Source organism: Cyprinus carpio, chromosome B15, assembly GCF_018340385.1.
Source record: "Cyprinus carpio isolate SPL01 chromosome B15, ASM1834038v1, whole genome shotgun sequence".
NCBI lineage: Eukaryota > Metazoa > Chordata > Actinopteri > Cypriniformes > Cyprinidae > Cyprinus > Cyprinus carpio.
The window spans coordinates 21,256,144-21,270,554 of NC_056611.1; the positions used below are offsets into that span (position 1 = coordinate 21,256,144).

The 14,411-nt window shown below is 36.5% G+C and overlaps 1 protein-coding gene across 6 annotated transcripts in view; it reads left to right on the forward strand.

Annotated features, from left to right (window-relative positions):
- LOC109090521 (protein furry homolog) overlaps positions 1–14,054 on the forward strand; it is a 53,962-nt gene extending 39,908 nt beyond the window's left edge. For 2 of the 6 annotated variants that reach the window (XM_042739760.1, XM_042739762.1), the window contains 19 exons: positions 130–227; positions 331–501; positions 645–785; positions 2,004–2,183; positions 3,718–3,888; positions 4,097–4,171; positions 4,253–4,423; positions 4,670–4,678; positions 6,449–6,652; positions 6,879–7,022; positions 8,175–8,341; positions 8,474–8,714; positions 9,031–9,180; positions 9,333–9,431; positions 9,517–9,600; positions 11,375–11,392; positions 11,654–11,764; positions 11,897–12,102; positions 12,543–14,054. In XM_042739760.1, coding sequence (XP_042595694.1) covers positions 130–227; positions 331–501; positions 645–785; positions 2,004–2,183; positions 3,718–3,888; positions 4,097–4,171; positions 4,253–4,423; positions 4,670–4,678; positions 6,449–6,652; positions 6,879–7,022; positions 8,175–8,341; positions 8,474–8,714; positions 9,031–9,180; positions 9,333–9,431; positions 9,517–9,600; positions 11,375–11,392; positions 11,654–11,764; positions 11,897–12,102; positions 12,543–12,801 — 2,699 coding nt within the window. In that variant the 3' untranslated portion in view covers positions 12,802–14,054. The remainder of the gene's footprint in view (positions 1–129; positions 228–330; positions 502–644; positions 786–2,003; positions 2,184–3,717; positions 3,889–4,096; positions 4,172–4,252; positions 4,424–4,669; positions 4,679–6,448; positions 6,653–6,878; positions 7,023–8,174; positions 8,342–8,473; positions 8,715–9,030; positions 9,181–9,332; positions 9,432–9,516; positions 9,601–11,374; positions 11,393–11,653; positions 11,765–11,896; positions 12,103–12,542) is intronic. The other 4 variants (XM_042739764.1, XM_042739765.1, XM_042739766.1 and 1 more) reach the window with 3 other exon arrangements.
- The last annotated feature ends 357 nt before the right edge of the window (positions 14,055–14,411 follow it).

Consider the following 14,411-nt stretch of genomic DNA (forward strand, 5'->3'; position numbering starts at 1 on the left):
TAGACCTTTTCATTTCTATTACCAGCTAAATGTACCTTTCTAACACAATTCTCCATTAATCTACCAGAATTCATGATCATTTCTCATTTCAAGTGGGATTATGAAAACAAATCTGCTATTACCTTTCAGGTTTCCCATTGAACGTGCTCTGCCTCATCCCCCATCTTGTGTTACACTTTGACTCACCTACTCAATTATGCAAGGACGTGGCTGAGAGAATTTCCCAGGTCTGTTTCCGTTACCTCAACCACACTATAAATCTACTTTTATAGCTAGTCAGTGAATCTGCATCACATTTGTTTGCTGAAAATCACTAATTTTGATTTACAGGTTTGCCTTGAGGAAAAAAACTCCAAGCTGTCCAACCTTGCCCATGTGATGACACTGTACAAAACGCACTCCTATACACGTGACTGCTTCTCCTGGGTCAATGTGGTGTGCCGCTACCTACATGAAGCATTCAGTGACAGCACACTCAGCATGGTTACTTACATGGCGGAGGTAGGAAGACCACAAATCAAAGTTCATCTTACAGCATTTGAAATTTGAATGGAAAAAAGTATGATAAACCAGACAAGAATGTAAACATACACATATTTTGTGTTCAGGAAAATTTTCTAATACTTTCTGTGTTTTGTAAGCAGTTGTTGGAGAAAGGATTACCCAGCATGCAACAAACTCTTCTGCAAATCATCTATAGTCTGTTGAGTCACATGGACCTGAGTGGTATTCAAGCCAAGCTCTTCAACATGGAGGTTCTAACAACCATAGAGAAGTTTGTTCAGGTGTGACTCCTTTCATTTATTTATGGAATTTGTTCCACAGCTTTAATTAAAATTTTGTCATTTACATATGCTTTTGGCCAAAATGACCTACAATGCAATGTTATTTTATATACTATTTAATAAAAAATAATAGTATTTTTATATACTATTGTAGTATTTATTAATATTTTGAATGAGCTTTAATTAACATTTTCAGTTATCATTTAAATTCAATTTGTAATTTTGTAATTTTTGTGCTTTGATAATTTGATTTTTTTTACATTTTCTTTTCTTTTTTATATTTCTGTTTAGCTTTATCTTTTTCATTTCATTTAATTTCAAAACAAAAATTTCAAATTATTTATTAAGCTTAAGTTTTTCAGTTAATATTTCTCTCTATATATTTTTTTATATATATTTTAATTTAATGTATTTTATATACGAAAACTGTTTTTAATATTTAAACTTTTAGTTTACAATACCAACACTGCTACAGTTCATTACAAAAAAAAAAAAAAAAATAGTTGTAAATGTGAATTTGCAGTGTGTATTATTGAATGTGATAAAATAAAAAGACTGTACTGCAAGATAATGGTAACTGAAATATAGCTAAATGAATCAGGAGCCAATTAAGAATCAAAAACTTGTGAATCTGAATTAAACTGAATGGAAATCGAATCGTTCAAGGAAACACAACATAAAGACATAACTAATCAGTAATCATTTTACACTCAATATTTATTGTAGGCGCTTCTAAAATTATCCTCAATGATCGCATCTAACTGGCTCATATCATTCAGCCTAAATTTGCTCATGACATAATAGTGTTTTATAGCATTTCTACTGTAAACTTCAAGCTCTTACATCCTTAGTAATACCACTGGTTTTCCATCTCTCAACCCTTCCTTCGGAGGGAGAAAAAAATAGAGAATTAAAAAACACGACCTTGTGCCAGGGCTATAAATCCAAAGGCACACCCAGCAGCAGTCTATAAACAGTCAGTCCTATTGGCTGCTGTCCACATTACTGAGGCCTTCAGTGTGGCCTCACAGCAAAGACGCTCTTCTGAACTACTGCTTCTCTCGCTGGGCTCGTGTGTTTATCTCGGCACAAGAAGAGACAGCTACTGCTCTTGAAGATGGATTGACTGTATGTAATGCTTTGGGAGGTGAGCAAGTTTCTGAATGTGTCCTTTGAGAATAACTTAGTTCTGTTTTGTGTTTGTTTCTGTGACTTCAGACTGCACACTGGAAGGAAGCCTTGAACATATTAAAGCTGGTGGTCTCCCGCTCAGCTAGTCTGGTTTCGCCTTCGTCCCCGCAGAGTAACGCATCCACTGTGGATGTCAGGCGTGTCTGGGACACACCCTCCAAAGCTCTGCCTGGAAAGACCCTTGACTTTCACTTTGACATTTCAGAGGTATGACATGTCTGTATCTGTTTTCCTTTCTTTATTGTCATTAAACAGTACAAGCCAAAAGTTTGGACACTCAATTTATGTTCCTCATGATCTATAATACCCTGAGGCTTATACAGAAATGCTTGAAATCAGAAGTGTATCAAAGACTATCCAGCATGCATGTAAACTCCTTCAGTACTGTTTAAAAACCATCCCAGGATGCACCTCATAAAATTGGTTAAGATGATGAGTGTGCAGCTGGGATGAAGAGAAAGGGTGCCAACTTTGAAGGAGCTAAAATGGTTTTAAACATTTTTTTACTCACTATAAAAATTCCTATACTTCCGTTTGCATTCTTTTATTAGCTGATTTAAAATATACATTATAGTATTATTCAATTTGTATAGTACATTTAAATGTATAACACAAGAAAAAATAAGACTGAAAAAAATACTAAATATTATTTCTATTATTAGATATTTTATCGTTTGCCTTTCAAGGAGCTAAAAATAGTTTTAAACATTCTGTGGTACCATTTTTGGTACCTTCCATTTAAATTATTTTATAAGTTGATTTAAAATATAATATATTGTAATATATTATATTCTATAAGTATTATAGTATTATAGTATTCAATTTATATAGTACTTTTAAATGCAGAGCAGAAAAAAAGACTGAAAAAAATCTAAATATTAGTTTTATTATTAGATATTATTTTTATAATTAAAAAAATATTTTATAATTAAAAAATTATTGTTATTATTACTGTAAAAAAAAAAAAGTTGTTCTTTTAAAGTGGTGGTGTACATTAAGTTAGTGAAGCTGAGATGGTGCAATCCTCGATAGGATTGTCTAGGTTCTTCAAGATTAGTTTTTTTTTTTTCATTATCATTGTACAGTAACATTTGTAACAAACTCTGAAGGTTAGGTTTTCTGTTTAAAACTTATTGGAAATATGAACAACCTGGCCTTATTTAAGTGTGGGAACCAAACAGGGAGCTATTTGTGTAGTGCATGAATTCCAGGAAATGATGTCAGTCCGGCTGTGGCGCTTTGCATCCAGAGCGACGAGAGCTGGACAGCCCTTCTAGAGTCTCAAAGCAGGCTCCTCTGCCCTCTGTCAAATACCTCTGGGATGTATTTAGCCTCTAGCAAGTGGGCGAGACACTAGGAAAAAAACTCAAAACTGACAGGGAACTCAAAACATGCTCCATTCCGTCCCAGCAGAAAGGATTTCACAGGAATTAAGGGCAGGTGAGCTCAATAAGGGAAATCCTGTCATTCCCCCAAGCTTTGTTTGGCTCACTTTATTGAAGTTCTGTTTTTCAAAGCCACGCTACGAAACACAGAGGAGAAGGACCATTGAGAATAGCCTTCCACTTTTTCCAGCAGGTTCTGAATTGTTGTTCGGGATATGAGGCAACTTGACGTTAGCGAAGGGAATGCGCTGGAATGAAGACTTTTTGGCCGAGGGCCACAAGCTCATGACATGAAAAGAAAAGAACAGATGTGAAATCCCTGGGCTTAATGGTGTGTGACACTGTGTGTGTTTTAGACACCGGTGATTGGCCGGCGATATGACGAGCTTCACGGTTCTCCGAGGGAAGATGGGAAGAATGGAGGAGGGGTTACTGTGACACGCAGTACCTCCTCTACATCCTCGGGCTCCTACCAAAACAACCACGTGCTGGTGCCTGTCAGCTGGAAACGACCACAGTCTTCACAGGTAAGCACTCACAAATACACTCTTTGAAGTTCTGACATTTGCCTTCTATATGCACTTCTATATCTCCTGTATTTTAATGTTTTTGTTTATTATTTTATTTTGTGTCATTTTATCAATTACATTAAATTCTCATTGTATTTAATTTATTTTTTTGAATTAATTTTTATTTTATTTTATTTATTAATTTGCCATTTCTCTCCCAATTTAGAAAAGAACTCGTGAGAAGTTGGTGAATGTATTAACTTTGTGTGGCCAAGAAGTTGGGCTCACCAAAAACCCATCTGTAAGTGACGCGTATATGTTATCCATCCAGTATTAAATATTTAAACATATGTCAGGAATCATTCTTAAGCACTTTCTACAGGTGATTTTCTCATCCTGTGGGGAACTGGACCTGATTGAGCACCAGCCCAGTCTGGTGTCCTCTGAGGACGGCACACGGGACACAGAAAACATGGATGACACCACTTCAGAACAACAGTCCCGTGTATTCAGAGACTTTGACTTCCTGGATGTGGAACTGGAAGATGGAGAGGTGAGCAGATATTTAAAAAACGAAACCAAAATGATCAATTCCCTCTTGTGAAATCTTTTGACTTCCAAATTACTTGGGCAAACTTTGACTGCAGTAAAGTGTTCCTTTGGGGAAAGCAGTGCTGAGTATTAATCTTTTGCAAAGGATCAGTCAGAAATAAACTGTTGCACTGTTTGCACAATACTACTGCAACTTTAACTCTTTGTAATACATTCTCCTCTCCTTGTTTATGTCTGTGCCATCAAGGAGATGCAGGTAAGCACAGGAAGCCACCAGTGTTGTGCTGTGTGCAGTAGAGCAAGATGATATTGTGTTTTTCACATGCTGTGCATTGTGATGCATGTCCATAACTCTGCCTGGAAACATCATTTTGTTTTAAGCAACTTCAAAATACAATGGCACATCAAAAAAGATTAATTCAATTAAGATTGGACAGATGAAATTCTAACTTAAATTATTATTTATGTATTTGTTTTTTATTTATTTAAAAATTGCACCATTTTTTAAAAGTTTGGGGTCTATGAGATTTTTTTTAACAGTTTGAAAGAGACAGAAAAGGCATTTAAATTTTTTTTAATTAAATAAAGATTTTAATTTCAAATAAATTCTGTCGTTTTGAAAATAAATATATCTTGTTTTCCACAAGAATATTAAGCAGCCTGACTGTTTTCAACAATGACAATAATAAGAATATTTATTGATCACCAAATCAGCATATTTGAATGATTTCTGAAGGATCGTGTGGCTGGAAAATTCAGCTTTGCCAGAGGAATCACAGGAAAAAACATGACAATTTAAAATAAATTAATTTAGAAAACTGTTTGAATTTGAGTATTATTTAATAATATTACTGTACCATTTTTACTGTATTTTTGGTCAAAGCAATGCAGCTTTGGTGAGCATAAAGGCCCGTTCACACCAACGCACTATAACTACAAAGATAACAATAAAGATCTAGTTCTAAAAATCGTTCTCAGTATTAAAGAATAGCAGAGTCCACACTACAACTATAACGATAAAGGCACAGAGAAACTATATCGTTGGAATCATTTTCAGAACAAATTTTTCCAGCTGATGAATAATACAAACATTGACAGCCAATCAGAATCCATCCTGCTATAACGAGCTCGAGAATTTAAAGCGGCAGACGAATAAACAGATGATATTGTTCGCTGGTGTGGATGCTAATATTGTTATCTTTATAGTTATCTTTATAGTTATCGTTCTTGGTGTGAACGGGGCTTAAGAGACTTCTTTCTAAAATCGTACTGACCCCGGACTTTTGAACTGTAGTGTGTTTTAGAAAATGTAAAAATTAATTGGTGGGTAGCATTTATAAATGTTTAGACACTCCTTATGTGGTTTTTATGATATTTCAATATGTTTGTATTTTAATAGCTTGGCCGTCTCTAGTTTGCACTCTTATGAAATCATTAGAGTCAGTTCATTGAGGTCATTCTCCAAATTTGCTGAAGCTGCCATGCCACAGAGAGACTTAAAAGGGCAGATTCAGCCTTTTAAATAAATTCTCCCTTGTGGATAAATTTGAGGAGTCATCATATTTTCATTTCAACCTTCAATGTAACAGTATCAAAGGCTTTTTGCTTCTTTACCATTTTGAAGTATGATTATAAAAGAAAATAAAGTAGTACAGTAAAAGCGACTTTTTGAGTTTAGTGTTGAAGCGAGCTGCCAAAGGAAAGCATTTTCTTAAACTGCTGAACTAAATCTGTGAAGGAATGTGAATGTTGACTCTCAACTCTGATGTCAAGGCATGTGGCTGCAGTGATAACTTGAGCCTTCAGGCACTTTATTACATACTCTACAAGAATGAGAATGTTTGAAATGTGTTCCTGTATTGTGGTTTCCTTTCATCCTTTATATATGGAGAAATATCCTTATATAACAAACTCACAGACTGAGCACCTTCACATATACAGCATGCTGTAGCCTATGACTGTGTGCATTTTGAAATCTGGTTATGTGCCATATACCAATTCAGAAGACTCTTTATTTCTCTGACAGGGTGAGACAGTTGACAGCTTCAACTGGGGTGCGCGGAGGCGTTCCATTGACAGTCTGGACCAGGCTGAAGCCCAACCAATGGAGGAGGACAGCCAGCTCTCAGGAAGCTCACCAAGCCTGTGTCCAATCGTCCATGATGATTCTGACGAGTCTTCTGAGGAAGAGTCCCTCACAGCCAGCCAGATCCTCTCATCCTCACAACTAGTAATGTTGCATTTTTCTTCATTTTTTTACACTATTTGACTCAATGGGATGTATGAAACAGGATATTCATTAGGAAATATTGTATTTTATCTATTAGGATTTGATTGGATTGTGAAAAGAGGCAGAAAAGATTTATTTTACAGTATATTTTTAATAACCTGTTTTATAGAAATCTATAAAAAAAAACTGTATGTCTAATTAAATGCTCTTAAATTGCTCATTTCAGAATGTCAGCCTGTCTCCTACTGAGGAACTAAACCCCATGGACTCCCCTCCTATCTCCTTTGACAACATTCAAGCTGACCCAATTCCTCTTTCCACCCCAACGCCCAGCTTTGAGATCTCAGTATCCGAGGGCTCGAACCATCGGGTGAATAAGAGCTTCAAAATGGCTGATCTTTGGGGGCAGACACATTCCTACTCATACCGCACTTCTGTTCTGGAGTTTTTCCATTAACATGGCTGAAAATGAAATCTCTTTCTGTGCTTGCTTTATCTGTCTGGCTCCGCTTTTAGCATGGGTAGATTTTAGGGAGTAGCTGGCTGATACTATTTTCCTATTACATGCTTATTTAGGATGGGGGCATTAGATTAATATGCTAAGTGGCATGGCAAGTAATTCTTGCTCTTCAAAAGCTTCAAAAACCATTTCTCTGCTAACCGCTTTTCATCTATGAGGCCAACCACTGCCTACCACAGTCTCAGAAAGAGGCTCTGGATGAGCCACTAGGTCAGTGTGTATGGCTTCTCTGTGGGTGGCAAAGCTGTAACATCACTCACATGCTAAATGCTAAGGGTGCAAATAAAGAGAGTGTACCCATTGCCTGTCGCCATAAACATGAGACCAGACCAATCAGATATTGGTCCCCCAATTTTTAAAGGTCTCTCAATATATCTGAATTTGACATTTTTGAAAATTATTATTTTATATATTTATATATATATATATATATATATATATATATATATATATATATATATATATATATATATATATATATATATATATATAAGCAGTCAAAAGAGAAACGAATCTCGGCATGAAGCGTTTTAGTTTTGAAAGGTTAGTGAATATTTATTTTTAAATATATGCATTGTTTTGTTTTTTATTTAATTATTATTTATATACATATATTTTAAATTAATGCATGTATTATTATTATTTTTAAATAATACAGAGTTGGTTGACCTTTTTTTTTTTTCCTCATCACCCTAATTAAAATAAATGTAATAAATAAATCAGTGTTTTAATTACATTTTTAAATAAATTGTAAAAAATATTTGACAACAGAAATCGTTTAGCAGTTAGTAAATTATGGAGCTGACATTTGGGGGAATCACTTCTGTATTTTAGCCACAGAAGATCAGTCTGATCAGTCAGTCTGTCACCAATAACATCATAGAATGGGAAATTCAGCCACACAATTTGATCTTTTCTTAATATTATTTTTTCACAATAGATGTTTTCGTTGCCATAAATACTTACCAAGCTTTTCTTCTTGTGAATCCTGTCCAAAACTAGGCTGAGGATTCAGCTGAAGAAGAAGAAGCCATTGTTAATGAGAACGATATCTCACTCTGCATTTGCGAGTCGCCGCCTGCCTTTAGTTGTTCTGACATCCTAACAGCAGACACACCCCAGATGGAAAACAACTTCTTTACTGACAACGAGACAAGCTGTGTACCCAGGTACTGTGAGCTTCAAACTCTCAACATACATTAGTCTGTCTGGAAAAGTCAGGCTTATCTCAAGTTTCTCATAGCTGATGTTTGAGAACTTTTTTTCCCTCACCACATAATTCTATCCCTCACTTCCTCCAGTGGGTTTGGAGACCAGCAGAGCTCTGTGGTGCAGGCAGAAGAGGAAAAGGAAGAGCTGTTGCTAGAGTCCCGTTCCTCCCCTCCGCCTTCTCCCTTTTTCTCCGCCATCCTGGCCGCCTTCCAGCCGACTGTGTGCGATGATGCCGAGGAGGCTTGGCGCAGTCATCTCAACCAGTTGGTGGCTGACTCGGATGGTTCCTGTGCGGTGTACACCTTCCAAGTCTTCTCCTCACTCTTTCAGGTAACTCATAGAGATACAGTAGGTTGTCACTGGTCCTTATTATGTTGATTTAGGTCAAGCAGCTTCAACAAAGATCATAAAGTGAAATTAATCAACTGACACTTTTCTAAAATCCTAAGTGTTGCAGGCTGTATTGTTGATGTCAACTGATGTCGATTTTATTCATTAACTTGGATTTCCTTTGGTTCATCACACAAAGCTGACAACCCAGTAGTGCCAAAGTTTTAGAAGACATGTCTTTGATTATATTCTATTGGTACTGACAACATGTTGGTCTAGGACAAATTAAACAGGATGTGTTGTTTCTTACCTCCAGAGTATACAGAGTAAGTTCTGCACCTTGACCTGTGATGCTGCTGGTTATCTTGGCGATGGCCTTCATGGAATCGGAGCGAAGTTTGTAAGGTCGTCCCAGATGCTGACATCCTGCTCTGAATGTCCCACGTTGTTTGTCGATGCAGACACTGTGAGTTTCTAGTTGCAATATGAATTGTCAATGCTATATCCAGAATACAAATTAGTAAATCACCAGCCTTAGTGTTCTATTCAATTTCTCATTCAGTGTGTATGTGTGCAATGTACGTATAATGAAATTGTTCTCTTAAATATGTGTTTCAGATTGTGTCTTGTGGGCTCTTGGAGAAGATGAAGTTTAGTGTGTTAGAGCTGCAGGAGTATCTAGAGACCTACAACAACAAAAAGGAGGCAGTCAAATCAGTATGTACAATAAAGCATAATTAATTTCTTACCGACCCCAAAGCTTGTTCTGTTCAACTTACTGTTATGCCTATGACTCTTCCAGTGGCTACGTAACTGCAAGGCCAGTTTCCCCAAATGCACTGGAGATGGAGTGATCACCTATCAGCCCACTGAAACAGAGGAGAAGGTATGAAACCTCAGCTGGATAGTCAGCCATTCCAGAGAAAATTAAGGAATAAAGGATATGTATAAAGGAATTTCATTATTAATTAAGTACATGATCAAGATCTCAACATTTTGCAAGCTGGAGCTTTAACTAACAGTTTTGCTGTCTAACATTTGATGCAAACCTAAAACTGCAGTGTGGCAACCAAAAACAAAAGCAATTCAAAATTTTCCTTCATTCATTATTCACTCCCTAAAAAAAAAAACTACTACTTCTATGTCAATGGCTTAGTATGGCTGCATTGTCTACTGATTAATGCCACTGTAACATCTGTTGAGTCCTGAGATATGAGTGAGATTAGTTGATCAAAATGTGTTTCAGATTCCATTTCAATGTACTTCTTATATTTTCTGCATTTCGATTGTTCTGTGATAGCTCTGTGAGTGACATCTCTTTTCTATCTGTCTGCTCTTTAACATTAGAGGGATAGTTCACCCAAAAAATTAAATTACCCCATGATTTACTTACCCTCATTTGACTTTCTTTTTTTTCTGACGAATACAGTAGGAGTTCTATTAAAAAATGTCCTGGGTCTTCCAAGCTTTGTAATGCCAATGAATAGTGGTCTAGTTTTGAAGCAAAAAAAGTGCATAAATCCATCATAGAAAGTGCTCCACATGGCTCCGGGGGGTTAATAAAAGCCTCCCGTTCACAAGAGAGTGGTATTCCAGCCATAGACGTCGCTAGGCCATTTTAAGTCTTTTTGGCAAAGAAATTCTAAAATTTCTACTCAGCCTTCCTAAAAATTTTGCGAGTAGCTCCAAAAACTGTACACAAATTCATGATCACCTAAGTCCCCGTTAAATTTCACATGAAAACCGCAGCAGACTTCGGCTCCTCCCTGTCTTCCAGCGTGTTCTTCAATCTGCTGACCGCGGCAGGCAGCGAAGAGCAAGAAACAGAGGACAAGGTGTGTGTTTATGGGTAGATTGTTATATCTGCATCTGTGCAGCCTACGTCCTACATTATCTGCTGGAACGTCACTCTCTTGTGAATGCGCGTTGGACAGTTAGCAGAAGCTAGAGATTACGGTTTGTTTACGGTACCCATAAGTTTTCAATATGGGTATTATACTTACACAACCGCATTCCACTCAGAAGGCCTTTATTCACCAACTGTTGCTGCAAAATCTCGACCTCTATTCACTCTCATTATAAAGCATGGAAGAGCCACAACTTTTTCTTCTTTTTTTTTATATAACTCCAATTGTATTTGTCTGAAAGAAGAAAGTCATGTACCTAGGATGGGTTAAGGGTGAGTAAAAATGTTTAATTTTAATTTTTTGGTGAACTATCCCTTTAAGCCTGTGCTTTGTTGATTTCACAACAGCGCTCCCTAGTCTTATGTTTGACACAAGGGACTTTCTGTGCTGGGCTTTGAAGAAGTTTAAAGAAACCCTGAAAAAGTTTCTTTCTTTAAAATTTAACCTAAAATATTCATACTTTCTACCATTCAAGTCATAACCAGTTAAAGCAATAAAAAAGGCATATGGTACCAATTGTTTTTTTTTTTTCTACCCAGCACAGTCCCTGTGCAAGAATAAAAATAGGAGGGCGTAGTTGTGACCCTTTTTCTTTCTATGCTTGTCTATTCACTTTTTCTCCTCATGCATGATAGAGCCATTGCTCATGCTTTATAATGCATGTGCCACTGGGCTGCATGATTTCACACTGTATTCAAAACTTCTCTTCCTTCTTCACTTCTCACCTTTTGTCTTGCAATGCCTGCTTTATAGCAAATGGAATCTCTTGCAGTAAGTTTTATAAAATCTTTTTAACCTCATGTTTTCTTTTTTGCTTGTTCCAAATGCCCATATTACCAGAACATTGCCAAATTGTTTTACAGGCCTCATATTTTTTTTAACTGAAAACACTGTTTTGCTAACACGCTTGTATCCCTGTTAAAGAATTGTTTGGTTTCCTATGCTGTAACTGTTGTGTAATAACTTCTTTCTTATATGCTGTGAAAATTTAAAGACAATTTTGGTGTTAATTTTCTGTATGTTTGTTCACAGCAACTGGAGCTTTGTCAACGACTCTACAAACTCCACTTTCAACTGCTGCTGCTTTTTCAGTCTTACTGTAAACTGATTGGCCAAGTTCACGCTATAAACTCTGTACCAGAGGTATGTAGACATCAGTGTCTCATCATCTGAGTTTGATTAAGACATTTGTTACTGGAATAGAAAAAGTCTAGCTTGCAAATCGTACTTATTTAGGACAGAGCCCCATGTGTGTTTAAATGTTCTCGCTTTTAGCTGCAGAACATGTCCAGGGAGTTGAGTGAGTTGAGGAGCAACCTGCAGGCAGCAGCAGCATCAGTGGACGATGAGACAGCAGCCGAGCGGAGAGATCCTACCGCTGAATCCCCCTACAGCTCCTCTGAGTCTGCTGTGCAGGCCATTCTAGAAAGCCTGAAAACCAATGAGTTCTGCAGAGCCATCCGTTACATAAAGGAATGCAGGTAAACTTCCCACCAGGAGAAAAGACTACAGCTTACTGTTTTATATTGGAACCTAAAGTGATAGTACACCCAAAAAAATCTACTTGTCATTATTTACTCAAAAACTGTATTCATATATTTCTGTGGGACACAAAAGAAGATATTTTAAAGAATGGTAGCTACAGTACCAAACCGTTTTGGTTCCCATTGACTTCCATTGTATGGACGAAAAACACAATGGGAAACAAAACTGTTTGGTTTCTAACATCCTTCCAAAATATCATCTTGTGTTCCACAGAAGAAAAAAATCCATAGACATTTGGAACAACATGAGGGAGAGGTTTTTTTTTTTTGGGTGGACTATTCCTTTACATTTTCAATTTATTGATAACCTATTCAGGAACAGAAAATAAATGCATTTGGAGTAATATGCAGTGCTTTGTATTTTCACTTTGTTTTAGGAAAATGTGGCCAAGTGACATCTTCGGCAGCAGCTCTGAGAACGAGATTCAGACTCTACTCAACATCTATTTCCGGCACCAAACTCTGGGACAGACGGGAACCTTTGCCCTTGTCGGTTCCAAACAAGACCTGTCTGAGATATGCAACCGACTCACTGAGCTCAACTGTGAGATCCGAGACATGATTCGACGGGCACAGGGCTACCGGGCCATCACTGCCTTCCTTCCTGACTCCAGCGTGACCGGCATCAGCCTTTGAGTCCCAACTTTAAGGGATCAGGCGGGAACTGGCCTTCTTTCCAGCACTCCTGTCTGAAGTTGCTGCTGCCTTCACTGTTCTCCCCTAGTGCACTCATTACTGTCCTGCCTCTGCTCATCTTAAGAGCTTCGAGGATGTACAGCTAATATAGCTTAGAAAAATGCATCGGGGGACACAAAAAGGAGTCAAATCCTTGGCTTTTTTGCACTACTATGTATGTAAGGAGCCGCCCCCTGCCTCTGAAATGGGGCCTGTACTACTGCAGGCATCAAAGGTATACCAAAGCTCCACGAATGGCTCCTCCTGCTCACATCTACTATTATATGTTACGGGAAAATGTGCAATGCCTCACACTAAGTGAAACTTTTCATCTTAGAGAGAATGTTTTGAAACTTCAGTGCTCTCAGATACTTGATGACTCATAAAAGTTCTGTTCTTGCTTTTTTTTTTCTTCTTCAAATAGAAGCTGAAAGCCATTGTTAATGTGGCTTTTTTAAAAATGTTTAACAAGATCAGACATTTCACCGTGCGCACCCCATGCCTCTGCTTTTATCCATACAGACAGAATGTCTCTAACACAATCCAATGCTACTGTCAGAGAGACCTGGATGCATAAAATTTATGTATGGGGGTATTTGATTTTACTAATGTCTTTCTACTGTTTAGTTTTAGCTGCTCCTAGAAGGTTTATTTATATTCTTAAAAGAAAGATCATCATAAAATGGTATAGTTTTATAGGATGGAATTGTCTATTCTGTCTATTGAAATGGCCAAGCATGCAAAGGTATGTACCATAAGAAGAAATAGAGATATTTATGGAATAAGAAATTATTTTAAATGAAAGATACATTTGTAAATAGTAGTGGGAGTGTAGCCCATACTTGTAAGATTTTATTTTTATGGTTTCATTTTGCTGTCTGTTGTATAAAAGTGTGCATGCAATAAATAGATCAATAAATAATATTAATAAAAAAAGGCTGTTTAGTCAGTGGATGTTTTTATTTTGATACTTATGTGTCTGGTCTTAGATCTGTAATTGTCTATGATTTTAGGATGAACATGTTTGTTTGTATTTGTTTGTTGTTATTTTTATAGTTGAACTAAATTATAAAATTAATACCTTTTCCTAAAGGTAACCTTAAATGTTAGGATCATAACTGAAATCAAGCAATGCATTATGTAGTATTTTTATGGTAGTGCGCCCTCTGGTGCACCACAACGGAAATAATAAAGACACTCAAAGTCAAAAATTGTATTGGCTACTAGGCCAGTTGTGCAATTTGTTGGCAATGGCACAGTCCTCAAATATGTATATTTCTGTGTCATATTACTGTTTTTAAAAAACATGTTTCAAAAACATGTTTATGTTTTTGCAGAATTTATATATATATATATATATATATATATATATTAGTATAATATATATATATATATATATATATATAATATTATATCAGGGTGAGCACTATTGCTGACTAAACTATCAAAATTGTACATAACAATTTAAATTACTGAACAAACATTGTCCAAAACTATGCACACTCCATCTAAAATTTACTTTTTTATTTTTAAAGTAATTAAAAAAGTTGAAAAGTTTTAGAACAGAACAG